The 21,979-nt window shown below is 53.3% G+C and overlaps 3 protein-coding genes across 6 annotated transcripts in view; all 3 read right to left on the reverse strand.

Moving 5' to 3' along the window:
* Positions 1-4,561, reverse strand: part of CUL9 (cullin 9) — a 35,278-nt gene extending 30,717 nt beyond the window's left edge. For 2 of the 3 annotated variants that reach the window (XM_019738396.3, XM_088795714.1), the window contains exons 1-4: positions 4,425-4,561; positions 1,906-2,509; positions 1,195-1,349; positions 285-797 (exon numbers count right to left, since the gene is read on the reverse strand). In XM_019738396.3, the coding sequence (XP_019593955.3) occupies positions 285-797; positions 1,195-1,349; positions 1,906-2,500 (1,263 nt within the window). In that variant the 5' untranslated portion in view covers positions 2,501-2,509; positions 4,425-4,561. Of the gene's footprint in view, positions 1-284; positions 798-1,194; positions 1,350-1,905; positions 2,510-4,424 lie in introns of those variants that run through there. The other variant, XM_088795715.1, reaches the window with a different exon arrangement.
* Positions 4,562-5,121: 560 nt separating this feature from the next.
* SRF (serum response factor) lies at positions 5,122-14,669 on the reverse strand. Of its 2 annotated transcripts, none has more exons than XM_019738453.3 (7): positions 13,784-14,669; positions 11,918-12,184; positions 10,049-10,310; positions 9,381-9,500; positions 8,158-8,349; positions 7,730-7,806; positions 5,122-7,515 (listed from the first exon to the last, which is right to left on the reverse strand). In XM_019738453.3, the coding sequence occupies exons 1-7, from the start codon at positions 14,306-14,308 to the stop codon at positions 7,420-7,422; spliced, it is 1,539 nt and encodes a 512-aa protein (XP_019594012.1). In that variant the 5' UTR covers positions 14,309-14,669; the 3' UTR covers positions 5,122-7,419. The 2 variants fall into 2 exon arrangements, with proteins under 2 accessions (XP_019594012.1, XP_019594011.1); XM_019738452.3 differs by having other exon boundaries at positions 7,730-7,809.
* A 5,666-nt stretch (positions 14,670-20,335) lies between these two features.
* Positions 20,336-21,979, reverse strand: part of PTK7 (protein tyrosine kinase 7 (inactive)) — a 58,578-nt gene continuing 56,934 nt past the window's right edge. Inside the window, exons 19-20 of the mRNA XM_019738437.3 lie at positions 21,501-21,679; positions 20,336-21,050 (exon numbers count right to left, since the gene is read on the reverse strand). Coding sequence (XP_019593996.3) covers positions 20,890-21,050; positions 21,501-21,679 — 340 coding nt within the window. The 3' untranslated portion in view covers positions 20,336-20,889. The remainder of the gene's footprint in view (positions 21,051-21,500; positions 21,680-21,979) is intronic.

Genomic DNA, 21,979 nt, shown 5'->3' on the forward strand with positions numbered 1-21,979 from the left:
GGCGAACTCCACAGGTGGGCTGCAGTGGTGGTGTCTCAATGTATCAGTTCTGTTTCCTGGGTGGGAGTCTCTCCTTGACCTCAGAGCCCACCCACTCGCACCAGACGTTCTCAGCCCTCCAAAGGCCCCCCCACACCAGCAACTGCTGACCCCTCCTTGAACTACTCCAGTTGCCTTGGGGCTTTTCTCCTTGAGTAGCCTGTCAGAGCCTCCGAATGGAAGGCCCAGCTATGTGTCACCCAAAAAGACGCCCAATAGGGTGCCCGCACCACGCACTGGCTCACCTGCACCGGGGGCACGCCGTTGTTGCTCTGCCGGAACTCGCCCTCGTCCCCGGCACTGATCTCCTCGTAGTCATCGAGCATGCGCACACGCATGCCGGGCTGCAGTGTCTGCTGCACAAACTCACCGTAGCCGCTCCGACTAGAGAACTCAGAACGCTGGCGGAAGGCCCGCCCTGGCTTTCTGGGGGTGGCAACCATGGTGGGGAGTAAAAGGCTGGGCCCTGAAATGCAGGGCAGAAAGATGGACCGGGACGGCCGGGGAGGCAACGTGCCGCGTTCGCTGAGGTTCTGGGCCCAGCCCATGCACCGTACCAGCTCCGAGATGAGGTTGCCCATAGCCATACTGAACTCCAGCTCCCGCTGCCCCCGGCTTTTCTCTTGGCCAAACTCCTCCCCGGGGGACAGGGAGCTTCGGTCTCCAGCCCCTGGCTCTGGACTGTTATTCAGCTGATCCAGCAGGGACGTGACACGTAGGTAGCGTTTCACCAGGGAGAAGAGCAGCTTTCCTGGGATCTGTAGGACACACATGGTGTAGGTTCATCGTCTCCCAGCTTTAGCCCCTCTCCTGTCCCCTCGATATCATCCTTTGCAGAAAAGTATCAAGGCCTCACCCCCTGACCTGTAGTTCTCAAAATGTCATTTATATAACAAACACACGGATGCGAACTGGCGTCTGAGCCGAGAAAACACACACACACACACACACACACACACACACACACACACGGAGCGCCTTAAAACACAGATTCCTAGATTCTGATCTCAGAAATTCTGAGTGGGGGGGGAGTGTGAACTTTTATTTTAACAAGCTCCCCAGGTGGCTCTGAGGCTGAGGTCCAGTCACGAGCCACATTTGCAGAAATGATTCTCTAGGCCTATTCCCAGCATTTCGCCCACAGCTGGCAGGTACCTGAGGCAGATGAATGCCCTCAAAGGCCATGCAGTGCTCCTCAGAGGACGTGGTTTCTGCAAACAGCTCCAGCAAAGTATAGCGGCTGTCAAAATCCATGTGCTGCTCGATGCCATCTTGCTGGCTCAGTGACAGAAGGACGTGAGCCCGACTCCCTGTAATCCACACCCAGTCCATATCTTCTCCTCAACCCCCACCACTTTCCCCCTGCCTGTCCTATACTCCCTATGTCCTACCCCAGAGGCTTTCAAACTTCTTTGTGTCTGAGACTCCCAGTAAGATATACATTTTACATGGTAACCGGATACAAATGTATACATACGTATATAACTGAAACATATACTCATATCTCATGCTACAAAACTTACCTTACTAAGTACTATACATTGATATTTTGCATTTTGTAAAAATCTTGGTTATAACCCACCAAACTGGTTTCACAACCAACTAATGAATCTCAACCCACAGTTTAAAAATGTAAAGCTACCCTATTCTCGTCTCAGCCACTGCACTGAGAATGGACAGATAAACCAGGTGCTATCATTGTATCCTGTCTACGTACCTCTAATACCTTATTCATGCATAATTTTCCTTTGCCTTACACTGATAGTCACCAAACACTAGGTGTTCGTAGAGTTGAGAAAGCCCTCCTCTTTCTGGTTTTACTCCTAGTGGTCCCATTCTCTCCTTCCTCCCCTGGCTGTCTCTTACCAGCATCGTGGGCTGCCAGAGCCTGCAGCATCTTGCCCGCACTCCGACGGATCTGAGGCTCAGGGTTGCACAACATGTGCATGAGCAGGTCCAGGGCTCCCATCTCCCTGAAGACCCCAGTGAGGGGCCCAATGCTGGCATAGGCACTGAGCACGTGGATGGTGTGGAGCACAGCGGCCGTGAGGCTCGAGGTCCCACCTTCGGCCAGCTGCCTGGCAGCTCTGCACACCAGCGCCCGTACATCAGCCTCCATCTCTCCCATTGCCACATCATCCAGGCTCCCTGGATCTCGGGGGAAGCTTCCTGAACCCCCAGCCGGTTCGTGCTGAGGTCCCTTAGGTAGTGCCCGCTCACCTAACAGCATGGGGCAGTTGGCGTAGACCTCCAGGGCTGACAGCCACATGAGAATGTGCTCTGCCTTGCCCTCTTCTACACCCACTCTGCCCACTTCCCCACACTTCAGGACACTCCATCGGATCAGGTATTCAGGATGCCCATCATGCCCAGGGCGCTGTCGAATGAGTTCTTCAGGATATGCCTGCAGCCGGGGCCCCAAGGGCACCATGAGGTCCCCAGTGCGCCGATCCCCCACCATCCTGACGTCCTGGGACACACAAGGGAAAGATAAAGGTAGGATGGGAAAGCAAAAGGACTACACATGGAGGGGGTAGACTCTCGAGACACAGATAGGGTGGGCGGTGACTGGTAGGTGGCATGATGGAATTTAGAGGCCAAATAGAAGGGCCAAATATAGGATGAAATAAACAATTTGAACAAACTTTGGGATTTATAAGAGAAGGAAAATGAAGTGAAAACAGGATGAAATTGAAGAGGTTTAAGAAACGGAAGAGGTTACAAGAGAGATGAGAATAGGCAAGGTAACAAAGAGGTGACAGTTAGGCAGGACGATCTAGGCAGAACAGCAGGGTGTCTGAGGGATACAGATCAGGACTCAGAAGAATGATATGGCAGCCGGCAAGAGCTGCCCTGAGCTGCTGTGAGGAGCCAACCCACGACTGGCCAACAACTGCCTCAGCAGGGGGGAGCGCAAGGCTCAGGATACCAGCATGGGCCAGGGAGCTGTGTCCTACACAACTAGACTGAGAAACAACGGCTTGAACTGGGGGGGTGGGGGGGAGGTGGAAGGGGAAAAAAATGATATGGATGAGCAGGAAGGACTGCAGCATGTGAGATAGTGGGGCCAGAACAAGTGAGAAAAGTCGGGATGGGGGAGGGGCAAGACAGGGTATAAATGACAGGGTAAAGCTGGAGTGTGGCTATAAAGGGGTGGGCCATGGCAGATAGAGAGGTGAAAGAGGCGGGGCTATGGGCCCCCACATCCAGATGGGAAAAGCAGATGAGAGTATTGTGAAAGAGGGAGGGGGAGGGGAAGGAGGCAGATAAAATCATGGGAGAAAAAGACCAGGTCCCATCCTGCACTTACGCTGTATGTATGGCGAGGGTCTAAGTCAGATAGAAATAGATGGAGGTAGTAATCATGGACTCGAAGAGTAGGGAATGAGGTCAGGCGCTGATGGTGGAGATATTAGAGCGGCAATATAGTGCAGGTTTCAGAGTAAGATAAATGTTACTCGGAACTCCGGCTCTTTGACTTACTATGTAGGTGGTTTTGGACAAATTACTGTGAGCCTCCGTTTCCTCCTCTGCAAGATGGTAATAATATTCATACCCAACCAACAAAGTTGTAAAAACGTAAGATCACATATAGCCAGCCCTTAGAGCAGCCTCTAACACTCAGTCAGTGCTCAGTAAACATCATCTGATTATTCTTCTTCTTAGATGGAGAAGCGAGAGGCAGTCCTCCGATAAATGGAACATGAAACCAGAAGATTATAAAGGGGAGAGGGATGATGGCTATGCTAGTGATGAAGAAAAGAGATGTGTGATATAAAACGGTGTGGGGGCGGCACGGAATGGTGAGAATAAGAATGGAAGGTGAACCCAGGCAGAAATGGTGATCCGGATGGGGTCATGTTGAGGCACCGGGGTAGAAGATGAGAGTAGAAGAAAAGCGTGAAGGGGACGGGAAATATAGGATGTGGACCTCCATGGGGTAGGGGTCCAGTTAGCGCGGGGGCAGGGGAGAGGGTTGAAAGACTGAGAGGTAACCAGTGATGTGGCGATGGACAACTGATGAGCAGGGTGGAGAGGCAGAACCGTCGGGACAGGCCCAAATTGAGGGGGAGGGGGTAACTATCGTGGGCTTAGAACAGGACCAATAAACTCATGTGTGCAGGTGAGGTCTGAACGCGGGGATGAGACTGCAGGTAGGAGCCGGCAGCAAGGTCAGGCCCAAGCTTGCAGACCAAAACGGGAGGTGCACGAGGCCAGAACCGCAATGGGAACGGGTTGGGGGGGCGCGGTCCGAGGAGGCTGACAGCACCGAGTGAATCTCAGGGAGCGAGACCTGGGTCCCGTCGTCAGCCCCGCAGAGAATGGGGAAGGGGCCGGGGAGGGGACGGGAGACGGATCAGGAAGGCGCAAAACTCTCCTCTCACCTCCCACAGCCCGGCTAGGCCCTCGCTGGGACCCAGCGGCCGGTCCCGCCGTCCTGGCCCCGCCTCCTCAGCAGCTGCCTTCCGGGTCACACCGCGAGCGCACGCCCTGCGGGGCAGCTACGGGTCCCACCGCGGCCCACAGGCGAGCGCGGCGGAACCGCGCGCAGGCGGAGCATGCGTAGTACGGACGGGCTGCTGCGAGGGGGGTGCGCTGCAGACGGAGCCCGAGATCGCGGTCACGTTGCTCTTGTGTCTGCAGCAGTAGGCAGCCCTTTGCATCCACAATCAACTTTGAAGACCGCCCCCCATCTCTTTCGTAGATCTGCCTTCCTCATCCCCCTGACACCTAGTAACCCAGAGTCTATCCGATGGCTGAGTTTCCACTAGGTCACGTGGCCATGTTTCCCAGACCCCTCTGCAATTCTTTTGAATTGGTTGGCACTTTCTATTAATTGAAATTGCTTATCTCTGTGTTTACCTCAGTACCTAGCAAAGCAATGCACAAAGATAAAGACCCCAGCCCTGAGTAATGTTCCTTAATTCGTAGAGTTCAAGAGCCCAAAGCACCCCTTAGCATTGCTGCTGTTTTCATCAAGCAGCCAGGCTTGCTTCTCAAGAGCAGCAACTTTGGGGTTTGATTCGTGTTCATAACCTCCCTCCATCCCTATATGGAAAAACAGAGGCAAAGACCCCACAGTCTGTGCACAAAAATGATACATTTATTGAAAGAGTATTTTTTTTTTAATACAAAAGAAAGCTCTGTACATAGGACTGTGACCATGTCCACTATTCCTGGGTCAGCATCCCAGAAGTAGAAACCACTGACATACACACCCGACATTCACACACACACACACATTCACTCAGACGTGCACACACACATACATACCCCAGAGCCACCAAGGAAGGGAAACACCAAGGGCTGCTGCACGTATAAATGCCACCTCATCCCTGATGCACGCATGTTCTCCCAAGGCCACCCTCACACGACACACATTATAAGCACTTTGCCTGATTCACTCACTGGGTCTGTCTTTTGTAGGAAGGAGAGAAGGAATTCATCAAGGTCTCCTCCCCTGAGTAGGGGAGTGGGGAGTGAGTGAGTGAGGGTGGAGTGAAACGAGCAGAGAAAGGGGCTGGGCAGTTACAAACCTGAGTCCCAAGGCCCCCCACTCTCTGGCCCCTGATTTGCCATGCCCTAGCCTTGCAAGCCACCCATAAACCCCAGCTGTCTCCAGGAGAAAGCCCAGAAAGGTGACTTCCATCTTGGCACCCAAAATTGGGGCAAGACAGCAACGAGGGTGAGAGGGTAGGGGGTTCTCAAACGTGGCAAATCTTCCCCTTGAATAACTAGGCTGTGCGTAAAATCTTCCCCCACCCCTCACCTAATCACAGAAGCAGGCTTGTTCCTACTAAAGGCAGTCAGTTATAGGATTAATAAAACTCCACCCCAACTGCTGCCCGTGTTCTGAAAAAGCTTCCTTTCTGGATACTGGTGGTGAAGGTGGGCTGACACGGGGTAAAAGACCCTCCCCCTATGTTGGCCCACCCTGAAGGTCTACCCCAAAGGGGGTAGAGGGGGGTGGGGCACAGCCCCTGTACAAATTACATAAATACTGAGGTTACACTTAGAAAAATAAAGTCATTTTCTTCAAGGCTTTTTGTCTTAATTTTAAAAAGTTACAGTAGCTGCTCACTCCCTGGGAGAGCTGCCCATTTCTGGCTCCCCTATCGCTGCACTCAGCCCAAGAGCTGCTCCCATTTCTTCTGACCCCCATTCCTGCCTCTCACCCCCTCCCAGACCCCACCCTGCTCACTGCAACTTGGGCCCCAGGCAGCCGCAGGCCTGGAGGAGCACAAAGCTGCAATGCCCATGCGTGTGGCACAAATGAAGTCAGTTTCTTCTACCTGACACCCTCCCACTCCCACCCCCACATTTGGTCTCCCTCTTCCCTCTCCCTAGCAACAGCCCTAAAGGGCAAAAAGAGGCCCAGAGCTGTGGGTCACCCTCCCCACCCCGTTGGGGCATGGCCTGAGGGCCCCTCCCCCGGTTTTCTCCTGGAAACAACCCAGGACCGGGCAATCCCAGAATCTCCCCCACACACTGGCGGGCCCAGAGTTCATGGGGTGGCTCTGTCCCCAGAGGCCCAGCCAGTTCCGGGGAGCCCCAGGGCTCCCCAGGGAAGGGGAGCTTGGGCAGGGAGGGGGACGAGAAAAACGCCATAAAAAAAAGTTAAATATTTTAAAAATATATATTTATAGATTTGTTTTCACTTCGTCTCCTCAAATAAAAAGTTCAAAATCAACTTTAAGTAAAGCAGCTGGGAGAAAAGGGGGAAGACGGGGAGAGGGAACACTGGTGGTTCCCTCCAACCCAGGAGCCCCTGGAGTTCCGAAGGGAGCGGCAAGGCAGGGCAGGTGGCCCCAGGAACCTGCTCCGTGCACGGGCCCAGCTACTCAGGAGCTGTAGGGGCGGGCGGGCGGCAGCGTTGAGGAAAGAAGCCCCATCTCCCCAGCTGGCTCCCTGAGGGGCAGGGGGAGGGCTCTTTTGACCCAGCCTGTGGCAGACACAGTGCTGACATGGGTCAGCAAGGAGGCTGAGCAGAGGACCCCAACTGCTTCCTCAGGGGGGACACGGTGCCAAACCCCACAGAAACCTGTTGTGGGAAGGTGGAGCACCGTCCCATTGGGTAAGCTAATACTCATGGCAAACATGGAGCCAAGCTGGCAAGGGGAGTCTGAGGAGGGAGGACAGCCTCCCATCAAACAGAAGTGGGAGGTGGAGCTAGGAGGGGAGGGTGAGGGAGGACGGGGTGGAGGGCAGGCTGGCCCATTTCTTTGGCTGGAGTGAGAGGGCTCAGTCCTGTGGCTGCCCACTGCTCCTCCCCTCCTCCCTCCTGCGGCCCGTCAACGTGTGTGTAAAGAAAACGTGAAAAGGCAACAATAAATAAGTGGTGCCGTCCCTTGGGCCATCTGTCCAGGGCGGCAGGGCGGATCAGTCACTCTTGGTGCTGTGGGCGGTGTCCAGGTTCACCACCTGTAACTCGGTGAGGTTGCTGCTGCTTCCGGCCTGCTGCCCTATCACAGCCATCTGGAGGGAAGGGCATGTGTAAGGAAGGGTTAGCACGGGTCAGCCAGCTCAGGCTCCTCCTGCTTGCCTGCCTGCCCCACCACAGGTCTGCCCAGGAAAACAGATGGGCCTCCTGACTAGGGATTTTGGCTTTGAAAACTGGTAATGGAATCCCCAAGGTCAAGATAAAGAAGTAGCTGGCTGGCAAGGATGGGTGCAAGGGGCCCCCACCTACCTGGTGAAGCTGAACTGCAGAAACAGGGATCTGCACTGTCCCAGACTGTGCTGTCAGGAAGACCTGGGGGACGCCACCTGCTTTGGAAAACCACAGGAGATACTTAAATTGCTTGCTCAAGAGGAACTTCCAGTATTGGAGGAGTGCTGATAAATGCACAAATGACGGGCTGAGTCTCAGATATAAGTGCCCTAGGGTGAGTGTCTAACTGGGTCCAAGTGTGCGTGTGGGTATGAGTGTCCAAGGGGACAAGCGTGGGTGCCGAAGCATGTGTGCAATCCGTGGGCATACTCGTACGTGTAGGTATGTGCGGGCATCCTAGTTTGTGTGTGTGTGTGTATATATATCTGATTGGGTGTGGGGGGCATTTGTGTATGTGTGTAAGGGAGGCAACGGTCCTCCTTTCCTCAGCCTTGCCCCCAACTCACCTTGCTCCTGGACCTGGCTGTGGGACACCTGCATGGTGGATGGCGCCTGGGAGAAGGCATTGAGCACAGTGAGGCTGCCATCAGCCAAGCCAGAGGTGGGTGCATACATCACCGCATGGGGGCTAGGGTACATCATGTGGCCGCCCACAGTTGTGGGCACAGATGACGTCATGATGGTGGCAGGCAACGTCACTGGCAAACACAGACACATGTCAGGGAGGTCGTACTGGTCCCTACTAATATCCCCCCTCCCACCCCCAGCACATCCAAGTCTCCAGAGCCCTCTTGACATTTCCCAGGTCAGGAAAGCTACACAAGACTCATTTCTCTGCTCCCTGTCAGCGACTAAGCCTTATTTCTTTTCTTGAACACGACAGCACCCGCCTCTCATTGTATTCTATCACATCGCCCTATTCGATGGGGTACCTGCTGAATTCTGTTCCAAGACCCTAAGGCCCTGACAAAAACAAAGATTACAATGACTGACCCAACCTAAGGAAACTCAGATACTCCTCTTTCAGAGAACTCCATGATGCCATTTTTTCACTTGTTCTCATTCTTACTCCCTCTCTTCCCAACAGTGTGGCTAACAAATTCATCTTTTAAACAAGCACTTCTCAAATGTTAATGTACATTCGGTCACCTGGGGTTCTTGTTAAAAAAGGCACATTCAGATTCAATGGGTTTGGGGTGAGGCTTAAGGGTCTGCATTTCTGTCCTGCTCCAGGGTGAGCTGCTCCTCCATAGACCACACTTTGTATAACAAGGTTGTAAATAACAAGAACTTAAAAGTCATTTTATTTTGAAAGTGTCTGATCATTTCTAAAATGACTAGAGACACTGAGGGAAATTACTGGCTACTCAAAACTTCAGACACCCTCCCACAAGGAGACAACTGCTCTATAAAATCCTTCCTCATAATTACGCAAATGTATGTGTTTGGGCAAGTAACTTCTCCTTTTGGGCCTCAGGCTTCTCATCTGAATGAGGAGGGTGGCTTCAATGGTCCCTAATGTCTTCCTAGAATCCACAGCCCTACTGCAGGGCAGAATTCCAAACCCAGCCATCCTCACCTGACTTTCTCCTAAGGATTAGGATAAGGGTTAAGCCAAAAGCCTCCATCTCCTCAAGAAGAGATTCTATGACCTTAGTTATAGGAGGGATACTGCTGGGGGCCTGCTGCTAGGCAGGAGGCAGGGAAGTGACAGAACTTCGAGCTATACCTGTTCCGCTGGAGGAGGTCTGCGTGAGGTCTGTGCTGCTGTCGCGGGAGGGAGACGCTTGCTGTGGGGCCTGGTGCACCTGAATGGCCTGCACGGGGACCTGCTGGGCCACTGCCCCACCTATGACACACAGAGACGTACTCATGCTCTGTCCTGCCCAGCCACCACCTGCACCAAGCACCCGCAAGCACCCTCATGCCCAGGGTCTGGCACACTGCTCCCCGACTCCTACTGCTATCTTTCCTGGGAGCCAAAAGAAGGCCTCTTGTCCTGAATCTTCTCTCCGGGGGCTTCTACACTCTGCTCTTGCCCTTCCCTCGTCCTTACACCCCAGGCCTTGCCTTTGCCCTCTTCAGGGAGCTAGCACTGACCCACCAAGGACATGGTCTGCCCTCCAGTCAAGGTAGGGAAGTGGCAGAATGTCCACTGTCCCTGTGGCAATGGGGGCACAGAGCTGGGCTGGCTAGACAAGGCCAAAGCGTGTGGTTGAAACTTACTGACAAGGATAATAAGAGTACGAGTAGGGAGGGGCATGCTGCCAATGGGACATAAGAGGCTTCTCTCAGGCCCTGGCCCCTGTGCACCTCCTTCTGAGCAGGGGAAGAGGTTCTCCTTGTGCCAGCCCTAAACCCACTGTTCACATGCTCAATTTGCCCCTTGTGACTCACCAGGCATGAGGGTGAAGCTGGTAGGCAGCTGCATGAGGCCCCCAGAGGAGACAGGGCCACTGCCTGTACTCTTCAGCACAGTCCCGTTGGCACTGCTGACAGCGCTGGGGCTGACACTAGCAGACACTGGTGCCAGGTAGTTGGTGATGGGGAAGGAGGGACCGCTGCTGACTTGCATGGTGGTAGAGGTGCTGGGCGCGGTTTGGATGGTGGAGGTGGTACCCGGCAGGTTGGTGACTGTGAACACCGGTTTCAGTGAGTCCTACACCCAGAGTAGAGATGGAGCGGTGAGCCTCTACCAGACCCTGCCCCTGCAGAAGCTTAGTGTGGATTGACAACACAGACTGGAACCAGTGTGCTTGGGTTCAAAGCTCAACTCTGCCATTTAGCTGCTGCCTGGCCCTTCGGCGAGTTGAGCTGCTGAGCTCGTTTCCTGTCTGTAAAAGGAGGGTAATACCTACCCCATACGTGTTGTGAAGACTAAATAGGTTAACGTATGTAAAACACATAGAACAGTGCCTGGCACATAAAAAGAGCAGTAAGTATTTGCTGCTCTTATGATGACGATAATGTCATCATCATCATTCCCTGAGTTCTTTCCCCCAGTAGACTGTGGCGATCACATTGGTTGGGGAATCAGGACACCTGGGGGCTGTTCCCAGCTCTGGCAATGACCATGTGTGTGACCCTGGGAAACTTACTACTCTTTTCTGAGCCTCAGTTTTCCTCTTCTGTAAACATGAGGGGGATGGGCTACTATGCCCTATTTGAAAGGGTGCTTCTGGCTCAGATTTGCCAGGCTTCTGAGACAGGGACCAAGAGTTTTTCAGGGAACTTACAGCTTGAGAGAGATCTTAGAGGGTTGGCAATGAAGCACTTTATGCCAAATATTTAAGATTTAAACTATCAAAGGAATTTATTCACCCAGCAAAATTTCCTGGGAACAAATGAGCCCTACTACTGCAAAGAGTTTGAAAATTATTACAGATCATATGAACTGAGAGGAAGGAGTCTAGAGCATTCACTTTCCCCTCAGGGAGCCTTTGTTCTTACAAGGAGAAGGAGGAAGCCAGGAGCTGAGAACCAGGCCCAGAGGACTGAGGGGGCTCAAATACTGGGGGTGGGTCAGCGCAGGATGTTTGCAAAGCAGGCGAGCTTGAACCCCCTGATTGGCGGAGGCGTTGCTAAGGCAAACAGTGCCGCTTCCTCCAATTGGCCAGTTAGTGAAGGGCCACCCGGAAGGTGGAGCTCCCCCGAGGAGCTGGGGAGGAAGCCCCGCCCCCTCTCCTTACCGGGAAAAGGAAGGGGGAGGCGTAACTAGGGCCGGTATCCCTAGCAGCCGGGAATACACTCCCTAACGTGCCCAGGCCCGGACATCCTGAAGAGGTAGACGACTGGTTAGTAAGGTAGTCTGCAGCCCAGTCAGCCAGCCCTCCTGCCGACAGTGCTGGGTTCCTAGGACCTTGGGACCCAGGAGCGCTCACTTCCTAGTCCCCAGTGACCCGGCCTGCCGGGAGGGCAGGGCTAAGCTACGCCCCCGCCCCCAGCGGGGAGACAGCTGGCGGGAGGAATGCAAGGGCCCTGCCAGGCAGGCGGGCTGCAGGCGGGAGGCCGGCGTGGAGCCGGAGCCGGCCTTATATGGGCACGGAGGCCGCCCGCTTATCTATGGGGCCAGCCTCCTGTCAGGATAGCGAGGATGGACACCTGTCCCCTAGGATGAGGGGTACTAACCGGGCTCCACTCCACATCAGTGGGCACTTATCACCTGTCCTTGGTGAGGGAGAGAGACAGAGAGAGACCCCCCCCTCCCCTTCTCTCTGCCAGTCCGGTCCCTCCCCTTCCTTCCCCTGATAGGGGACCCAAACACACCTTGGTCTCCCCACTGCTGTCGGACTCCGACACCTGGTAGGTGAGGTCTGTCTCTTCAAAGCCCGTGGCACTCATTCTCTGGTCTGTGGTGGGGTCTGAGCGGGGTGGAGAGTCTGGCGAGTTGAGGCAGGTCTGAATCAGGGCCTTGCCAGTCTCACTGGTGATCATGGGCTGCAGTTTGCGGGTGGCAAAGGTATACACATGGCCTGTCTCACTGGCCACCAGCAACAGCACCTGTGTCCCTGTCAGCGTGGACAGCTCATAGGCCTGGGGGTAGGGGGAGGAGACGGGTAGGTCAGCAAAACTCTTCACCTCTACCTTCCTTGGGAAATAGAAGAGGAAATACACAGTGATTTCAAATCCCCACTCCCATAAGACCTTCCTCTCCAGTGATTCTAAGGGGGTCCTATCAGGCTATCTGAAAGTGAGATGGAAAGCAGGAAAACCCCATGTTTTGGAGCAGCTCCTGCAGATACTGCAAGCAAACAATCACAGCCCCCTGGTGACATCTAACCTCAGGAGACACAGAGAGACCCAGGTAGCTGCTTCTCACTACAACTTGGTGCCCTCACAGAGAGATGGTTTCCACCCCCTCCTCACTGTCACAGGGACCTGTGTGAACTCACTACTATACCGGAAATCATATAAGACATTAGGGATAAGGGGCCACCCAAGCTCTAAAATGCCCCGTTTCTTCCCAGAAACTGCATAGGTGCTAACCTGTTGCCATTTTGTCCTTCTGCCCTATCATACTATGCTACCCTTTTTTTTTCCTTCCTTTGTCTTGATACAACAATGTCTGGAGTGATGGAAGATGGGGGCTAGATTAGCAGCTACTGCCCTGCCATGAGCCCAGGAAGGGGACCTTCAAGGATGGCCCCATAAATGGCATCCTCATTCCCAACGAATTTCCACAGCCCACCTTGGAAGCAGCTCTGATTTCTGTATGGGACAGATAAACACCAGCCAATGTTCCCAGGGTTCTAGCTTCTTGTTTCCCAGTTCCTTTGCTTCCATGCCTTCCCATATCTTATACACCCTAAGACAACTCTTGTCCTCACCCCTTTCCACTGGATAATCGGCTATATAAGAGGATTTCTACATACCTCAGCAAACTCCCTGCCTTCCCACGAAACTCCATGCACCAATTCTCCCTAGGGCTGGAAATGCCACTTGTCCGAAAGACAGATGATTCTGAAGCCTGTCCTGCAGGGAGTGTGCGGGCTTCCAGTGGATGCATGGAAGATGCATGGCCATAGCAGGACTTGGTTTGGTACCTGCTGCTCAAGGCAGCATCAGTTATCCTGCCCTGCTCTCTTACCTGGGGCTCTTGAGCCCCATTCCGTCATCAGCCCTGCCTGCCCTTCCAGCCAGCACTACTTCAGTAGTGCCCACCTTCCTCCCACACATGCTCGCTCATTGTTATACTGCTCCAGGCTCCTCACCTCCATACCTTTTCTTCTGCTGCCAGCTTTTCCAGCGCCCTTCCCGGAACACCAGAGCCCACTGGACCTACTGACCCAGGGGTTTCGTTAAGCACCCCCGGGGCAGCCTCGCAGTCTCTCATTACCTTTCCTCACCCCTTCACGCTCTGCAAGGGCTCTGTTCCTCTCTCGGCCCCGTCACTCCCACCTTGGCGCCTTTACCCTCTTTTCCGGACGTTAGCAGCATCTCCCCTCTCCCCACATTTCCCTGGCGGCCCCTCCCCTTTCACCCTACCCGGGTTTAACAGCCGTCCCCTCCCACACACCTCCTGCGGACTCGCCGCCTCTCACCTCCGCTTCGGCTCTGCCTTCCTCTCCTGTCCCCCCTGCGAGTCCCCACCCTCCCGGTCCCCCACGGTCGGCCAGACTCCCGGTCCGGTACCTTCTTCATGATGCCCGTCTTCCTCTTGCTGAAGGTCGTGTAGCGCCGCAGCTTGTTGTCGATGAACTCCATCTTGATCTTCACGCGGCCGCGAGTCTTCTTACCCGGCTTGGCCCCGCTCACCGCGCCACTCCCCGGCACATAGCCCCCGGTGGCTGCTGCCGCCGCCTCGGGCCCACTGACCACCATGCCGATCTCCATCTCGCCCAGGCTTCGCTTCAGGCCGCGCCGCTCCGCGCCCAGCTCCTCCTCCTCGCCCGACTCCGAGTCGCCCTCGCTGCCGCTGTAGAGGGCCCCCGCGGTGGGCGCCGGGGTGGTTGTCGCTGCTACTGCAGCCTCCCGCTCGAAGCGACCGGGCCCGAGCCCCGCGCCGTTCCCGGGGACCCGGCCCCCGTTAGCCCCGCGAGTCCCGCCGCCGCCGCCGCCACCACCAGCCGGCCGCCCCGTCGGGGTCCGATTCAGGCTGCCCCCCAAGGCCGAGCCCCGGCCCAGCGCCGCCGCGGCCCCAGCTTGGCTCGGTAACATGGCGCTCAATGCAGGAGGGCGGACGGGCAGTCAGCGAGGAATCGGAGCCGCCGCCGCCGCCGCCATCGGCTTCCCGGCTCAACCCGGCGCTCCCGCTGCTGCTAGTGCCGCTATCGCTGCCGCCGCCGCCGCCGCTGCGAACCCGGGGCCCCTGCACGCCCCGGCCGACCTGGGCCCTCACTTTCCTGCCCCTGTGGCCCGGGTTGCCCCAGGCTGCGCGGAGCGCCCCCTGTCCGTATGCTACGGCGGCGCGCCCGGCGGCCGTCAGCGTCCCCCCGGGGGCAGAGGCTGCTGGCCGCGGCGGGGACGGCGGGTGGAGGGGGCCGGGACCACGCGCAAGCGGCGAGGGATCCCCCGACCCTTCCCCCCATATAAAGAGATACAATGTTTCCTTTTATGGCGAGGCCGCTCCTTATATGGTGAGCCCCTGCGTTCCCGCCCCATTGGTCCGCCGTTCCGGCAACTCCGCTCCCCATTGGCCCACAGGGGGCGCCTATTTGCATAGACATACCGAACTCGTTGCAGTCATCCCGCGTCAGCCGGCGACTCCGAAAGGGGAGGAGCCGACGCCTCTTAAAGGAACAGGAGAGGAGGTACGACTCCGCCCCCCTGACCAGAGAGAATCGGGAGGGACCTGCGGAGAGGAAGCCTGGGAGGAGACTGGAGCGCAATCTTGCGGAGAAGAGGGAGCCGCATTGGGAACTCGGCTGTGGAAGAGCTGGAAGCAAACACTGGGGTAGTTCCTGAGTGGAATGTGCGGACTGCAGTAAATGATATAATACAGCCCAAATCCCAAGGGAGTGCGGGGATTGGAGCACTCACCCACTCCTCCCTAAGGGAGGCAAAGTTACTCGCCGAGTAGCGGGGGCTTGGGTCCCTGGTGTCCAGACTCGTCGCGCCCCCGCCACTCGGCTGCAACCCTTCCCCTCCCCCCCGACTTCCTTTCCCTTTCCCTCTCTTTTAAAGGCGACACTTTCCCACCAGGCCGGCTCCCGGATCCTCATTCATCATCCTCTATACTGGGTAGGTCTCTGGCAGACGTACATCTGGAAAAGACCGGAGAGACAGTCGGCCTCCGCGTCCCAGTTGGGGGAAGGGAGAAGAGGTGGAGATCAGTGAAGACTTCCAGCTGCGCGCTGGGCTGGGGGAGGGGGTGGTTCCAGGGAGAAATCCCACCCCTCAGTCGGTGCAAAGGCCTGGGAAAAAGTGTAGCCGAGGGGAAAGTTTAAGCAAGCAAGCGCAAACGCGCGCGCGCGCCCTTCTCTGGAAAGCCATAGGATAAAAAAAAAACTAGGGTGCTGAAAAGGCCAGGTTCAGGGTCTAGGTCTGGATCTGAGCTCCAAGTCTGTGAAAATAGCTTGGGCTTTGCTCTTACAGAAATTTTCAAATCTGGAATCTGCTTCTTCCTAGCCCTGTGCTGGAAATAAGTGTTGAGCTCTCCAAACTCCATGTTCCTCATTGTTGGTACCCATCCCACGGGATTCTTAAGGCAGATTAAATGAGATACAGACTAAAGCGGGGAGTATGTAAGTGGTCAGTGAATAGTTAATAGGAGCTACCTGGGACAATCACCTCATTCCTGGGATAAACATCCTCTGGTGTTTAATAGGATGGGAGAGGGTGATGATTCCTACCTTACAAATTGTTGGGAAGATGAAGTGGTAGTGAAATCAACTTAGTGTACTACAACCAGCATTTAAAATAAATTAATGGGTATCACAAAAAGCAAGCATAAATATTGTTGCATAAAAATTGTTTGAATTCCAGGTAAACGATATAAAACTTCCATTTTATAGGTAAAAAGGGTGGGTTAGTGTAAATTTCATATGGTTCAATGCATGTGTGTACTAGATGACAATGTCAACTGCCTATCTTACTGTGAGTCACAATCCAAAGACTGAGAAATACTGAAATAAAGTATGTTCAAGTGATTTGTGATATGTGTGTGTATATATATATATATGTATATATATATATATACATATATATATATATACACACCTATATTTAAAAATGGGCTCATTCATCAAAATACAGGAATTTCATCAAAATACAGGGTTAGTGTAAATTTCATATGGTTCAATGCATGTGTGTACTAGATGACAATGTCAACTGCCTATCTTACTGTGAGTCACAATCCAAAGACTGAGAAATACTGAAATAAAGTATGTTCAAGTGATTTGTGATATGTGTGTGTATATATATATATATGTATATATATATATATATACATATATATATATATACACACCTATATTTAAAAATGGGCTCATTCATCAAAATACAGGAATTAAGAGCCTTCCTCTTCCCCATTTCCCAACAGTTTTAAAGAGTTTTTTTCTTTTCCTAATTTAGTCCACACAACAGGTAGTTAAACATATGGAATGTGTTAGCTCAAGAGAAAGAACAGGTCAAATAAATAGGTTCCAGAAGGGTTTCTGGGGCCACAGATGGTACTTGGGACCATGATTTGTCTGAGCAGCACAGTCTTACAACCACAGCCCTGGGGTCCATTCCTGCCTGGCTTCGAAAGACTTTTATGTGAGACCCCTAGCTTAAAGACCCCCTCAGCAGTGGCATCCCAGGGGACAACTGCTGCCTGCTGCATCTACAGGGTAGAGAACAGTTCTCAGCTTCCCTCCAAATAGGCTGCTCTCTCTCTGATTTCACCCAACCCTTGGGCCATTGCACACCAGTGTTAGTGCCACAGCACCTTCACCTGCTTGGGATGGCATCATCTTCACAGCTCTTTGCCACCACTGGGGAGCAGGGGCGGGGAGGGGACCTATACCCACACTATATTGGATTACTGTGGTTCTGGAGCCGAAACTGTTGGATGTGGATGAAGTCAAAATCAGACAGTGGTTCATAGATGTGTTTTGTTTGGACCGTATATCTTTAAATCAGATTTTAAATAAAAATCTGAATATCCAGTCGCTCTCAAAAGATTGGTATTTTTAGCCACTCCAGGCCTATGTTACCCACAGAATGACAGCCTAGCGCTGAATTGAATGGTGGCCATAGAAGAGGCATCTGCTGTCAGGTTCACTAGATTCCCTACAGCCCATTGAGCTCAGATAAGTCCCCTGCCTGGCCTCTCTGGAATGTGAGTTTAGTGCTTCTCAGATAAGGCCTAAATCACAGTCGTCCCCTGGAAGATGGGAGCTCACGTCCACCCCAGACCATGCACTACCTCCAGAAGGGCAGCAGAATTCCAGCCAGATCCCACCCTGACCTTCATTTCCTTCTCCTGATTGTTATCACCTAAATAATATCACAACAAAAACTATGGATTGCTTTTAAAAATTACAATAAAGAAATTACCAACACTCTAAAACTATTTTCATTTGGAGTTAACCTTTATGCAGTTATTCTTAACTTGACATAGAAGAGCTCTCGACTGATAGCAGTATTAGAGGCAATGGAAAGGAAAAGGGGTCACGAACAATTGTCATCCCAATAAACAAAAAAACAAAAAAAAAAGGAAAAAAGAAAAGGGGGTCATGCATCAGTGTGCCTAGGAAAAATCTGGAAAGCCATGCTCTGAACACTAATAGTGGTAAGCAGCCACTGGAGAGGAGTTTGGGGACTAGAGGAGTGTGTTCTTTGCTTAGCTAGAAATCTGTACCATTTGATTTCTTCCTCGATCAGTATTATTTTCATACATTTTTTGACTCTTAAAATAAAGCAAAGCTATAAACAGGGCAGAGGTCCAATACATGGGTCTTGGTGACGGACTGGATGGGGAGCGGGATCCACAGAGAAGACTCATGATGGACTGAGATTTTGAGTAAGGGTGACTATCCTCCAAACATTGGTACCACTCCTGGAAAGAGGGAACTTGGCTAGAGGAACAGGTTTGAGAGAGAGAGAAATTCAGTTTGGGCCCACCGGAACAAGCAGAGGAAAATGTCCTGTAGGAAATGGGGAGTATGTGTCTGGAGCTTGAGGCGGAGGCTGGAACTGCAGCTAATACTTTGGGAAGGAACTATCCACACTACAGGGCCAATTAAAGCCACATGAGGAGAGATGAGATTCCTGCAGGGGAGACTGTAGAGAGAGGAAGGCCAAGGACAGAATTCAAGAGAACAACAATCTCTGGGGCAGGCAGAAGGAAGCCTCAGCTGGGGCTGGCCTGGTCAGAGAAGGGGAAGAAGGCATACATACCATCATCCAAGTCAAGACGGGAGTCTGCAAAGGCAGCTGTGGCCAGCAATGTTGGCTGCTGCAGTGTGATCAAGCAAGACCACGAGTGAGAAAAGGATCAGGGATTAATGACCTAGAGCAGTACCTCCCCAGTATTTACAAGTGCAACCCATGTTAAGAAATCATTGTTACATCGCAACCTGTGGTGAATTCGATTTTTGCTCCCAATTCTTCACACTCTGTGTTGGAATTAAACAGCCACACCCTTTGCCATGTGACTTTGCAGAACCTACTACTGCTGTTGCTGCGTTTTGATATGTGACATGCTTTGGCGAATAAAATGTTAACAGACTTGTGGTTTTAAATGTGCCTGTGTGATTTGGCTTGACCTCTTGTGCTGCTTCCCCTGCATGAGAGTATGTGCTGAGACCAGTAGAATAGACCCAAACTAGTCCTACAGCCTGGAGCCAACCCCGGCTGAACTCAGCTAGGTCCAGCCAAGATCAGCTGAACCTCACCAATCTGCAGATCCATGAGGGAGAAAAATAAATTGTTGTAAGTGACAGATTTGGAGGTTATTATGCAGGATCGCCACCACAATCGCTGACTACTATGTAACCCAGTATACACAAACATGTATCAAATGTTACCAACAACATTTTGTAAAAGAATACTTACCCTTAAGGTATACAATGTACTCAGATAGTTTCTATCATGTTTCATGTTTTTAAAACGCTGGTTGCAACCCACAGTTTGAAAAACACTGCTCTAGAGAAATTTTTTTTTTTTCACTCCAACACATCTGAGGGATGTAACACACTGTACATCAAGTAAGTGGCTCAGTTACTTGCGGTGTGACCTTGGGGAAACTACCTGGCCTCCCTGGGCCTGTTTCCTAACCTATGAAATGAGAACAGTAACATCTGGCTAACAGAGTAGTCCCGGAGATTACATGAGATAATGAGATAATAATGAGATAATAATGCACGTTAAGTGTTTAGCAAAGTGACTGGGACAGAGCAAGTATCCAATAAATATTAGTTGTTATTTTCATTGCTGCAAAGTTTAGTGAGGAACAGAATTAATTAGAGCAATTTCCAAGTCAAGGACTCATTTCTTTAGGATGGGGCACCAGGCTGAAGTTACTGGAATACGGGAGAATATAACTGATGCCACAGAGTCTAGGTAACTGAGAGGCACGAATCAAACCAGCTGAGGGCCCGGGAGCAATGAGGCACTAGCGTGGATATTATCCACTCCATCTACCTCAAGTCTTAAAGGGATTCAGAGATCTGAATCTGTCATTAAGGACTCCTGCTGTCCTACTCTAACTTGTCCCCCCTCACACTTCCACTCTCCCCACCTGAGCGCGAGGACGAGGCTAGGCAGTGAGTAGCTGGCAGTCAAAAGCCACACAGGATCCTGCAGACAAGAGGTGGCCTTGCCTCCGGAGCCCACATTCTCGCTGCTTCCCTAACCAGCGAGAAGGACCCACATCTGCCAGTTATTCTCGTCTAAGCCCCACCAGACTCAGGAAGGCACATGGCTCCTTCTGATACGCGAGGGAAGACGGGACATGATTCAAGGGCAATGGCAGGGAATTAACATCAGAACCGAGCTGTAAAAAAGGCTTCTTTATTGAGAGCAGCGAGTGTAAAAAAAAAAAACAAAAACCAAAACAAACAAACAAATAACAACAATAAAGGTGTGAGGCAGGGGTGGCCCCCCTCCCCATCTCCTCCAGGGCCCACCACTCCCTCCCATGCCCACCCACCCCACGCTGCAAATACATACAAAAGCCGCCCACGGTGCATACAAAAAGGGCGGGTTATATAGTGTCAAAAGCTCCTGAAAACTCCTTCATCTGCCAGGCACTTAGGATGAGGAAAGGAGAGAAGGGTGGGGAAGAGGCATGGGGCTGGGTCAGGCGCACAAGTCCATGCAGGGAGGACTCACTGGCTGTCCTCCGTGATCCCGGCACAGACCCTGACGTGGGCCTCGTGGGCCAGAACCACCCAGGAGTTTGAGTATATTGAGAAACACCTCAAACCCAGCTCATCGTCAGCCTAGCCCTCCCTGGGCAAAGTGGGCAGATGAGTGGCAGAACTGGACCTGGTCACGGGGAGGAAGCCCAGGCCAGGAACTAGGGTTACCTGAGGCATCCACACTGTCCCTGATGGGGGGAGGGGTGGCAGAGAAAGCTGCCCAGCCCGAAGCTCTAGTCACCCCGCCTGGGTCCCCATCGGCCTCCCAGAGGGCTGAGAGTGAGGAAGAGGAGGAAAGCCCAGGCCCTGCCCAGACCTCAGCAGCGCCTGTGGTGCCAGGGTGGGGCCCCTAGGGCCAAGGAGGACAGGGCCCATCATGCTGCGGGCACCCCTCAGGACGTCCTCCCCTGCCCACGCCATCCTGACGCACAGGCTGCCTGGGTTCCCTCCTCACGGCTTGCTGTCCGCGGGGCTGTCTCCCAGGGTGTTGGCGATCTCGCTGAAGGAGGGTCGGTCCTTGGGGCTGACGGCCCAGCAGCGCTGCATCAGCCGGTAGAGCTTGGAAGGGCAGCCCTCAGGCTGTGGGAGTTTGGCCTTCCCAGCCTGCAAGTCTGCAGGAAGATGGCGGGAGGAGTGTTAGTCAAAACTTGTAACCACCTGTCCAATCGTCTGTGGAGCCTGCAGTTCCCATAAACCGCCGTGGGAGGGCGACTCACGGTGGCGGTGACAGGCCAGTGGTGGGTGGGCGCTAATTCAAGGAGTGGGTATGCTGGAGGTATCTTACAACCAAACTGGTTAACTCCCCTGGCCCCAGCTCTCTCGGCCTGGTTGGGGCAGGGTCCGCCCACACAGCGCAGAAGGCAGCCAATGCATGGGGCCAAGGGCTATTTACCAACCAGCATGAAACCATTGCAGTATTTCAACAACTGGAGTGGTCGTATCTTTGTACCTGCTAATACCAGCCCCGAGAGGGAAGGCAGGCTGAGCCAGCCCCAGGACATTAAGCAAACGCTCCACCTGGAGAACAGCTGGACTCCTCCCTTGGAAACACAACTGCCTACCTGCCAGCACTTCATCGTCAGCCTGCCCACCGTGGGGCATGTCTCCGTGGGTGAACACTTCCCACATCAGCACACCGAAAGCCCAGACATCAGACTTGGTGGAGAAGTCACCTTCCAGGATGGCCTCAGGGGACATCCAGCGCAGCGGGACCCAAGCCTGGCGGAAGTGGTAGTACTCACTGCAGAAGAAAACCATACAAGGGGGTGGGGGTGGAGCCCCCGTCGCTCACACAGTGGGGTGAAGTGAGGAACACAGCCTGGGATCCCACTCTCATGCCCGGTCTGGGTCTCATACCCAAGCTCGATAGAACCCAACGTTTCTACATCAGGGCACTCGGAGAAACTGGCAACATTTATGCTGAGCACGGAGGCACAGTGGATGAAATGTGGAGGCATCCATGTGGGGTTTGATGGTTACAAATTCTGTTGAGAATCAAACTTTGCCTAGATGTTCATGTAATAAAAAAGCTAATACTCAT

The sequence above is a fragment of the Rhinolophus sinicus genome, chromosome 2 (genome assembly GCF_057876585.1).
Source record: "Rhinolophus sinicus isolate RSI-liver-muscle chromosome 2, RSI-T2T, whole genome shotgun sequence".
NCBI lineage: Eukaryota > Metazoa > Chordata > Mammalia > Chiroptera > Rhinolophidae > Rhinolophus > Rhinolophus sinicus.

What these genes read in the sequence shown, in the direction of transcription:
- SRF (XM_019738452.3), bottom strand. Translation starts at nt 14,308, where the DNA reads ATGTTACCGAGCCAAGCTGGGGCCGCGGCGGCGCTGGGCCGGGGCTCG. An exon ending in ACAGCAGTGGGGAGACCAAG is followed by an intron (nt 10,311 to 11,917) that starts GTGTGTTTGGGT and finishes CTCTGGGTGTAG; the next exon opens with GACTCACTGAAACCGGTGTT. An exon ending in GACCTCCTCCAGCGGAACAG is followed by an intron (nt 8,350 to 9,380) that starts GTATAGCTCGAA and finishes TGTGTTTGCCAG; the next exon opens with TGACGTTGCCTGCCACCATC.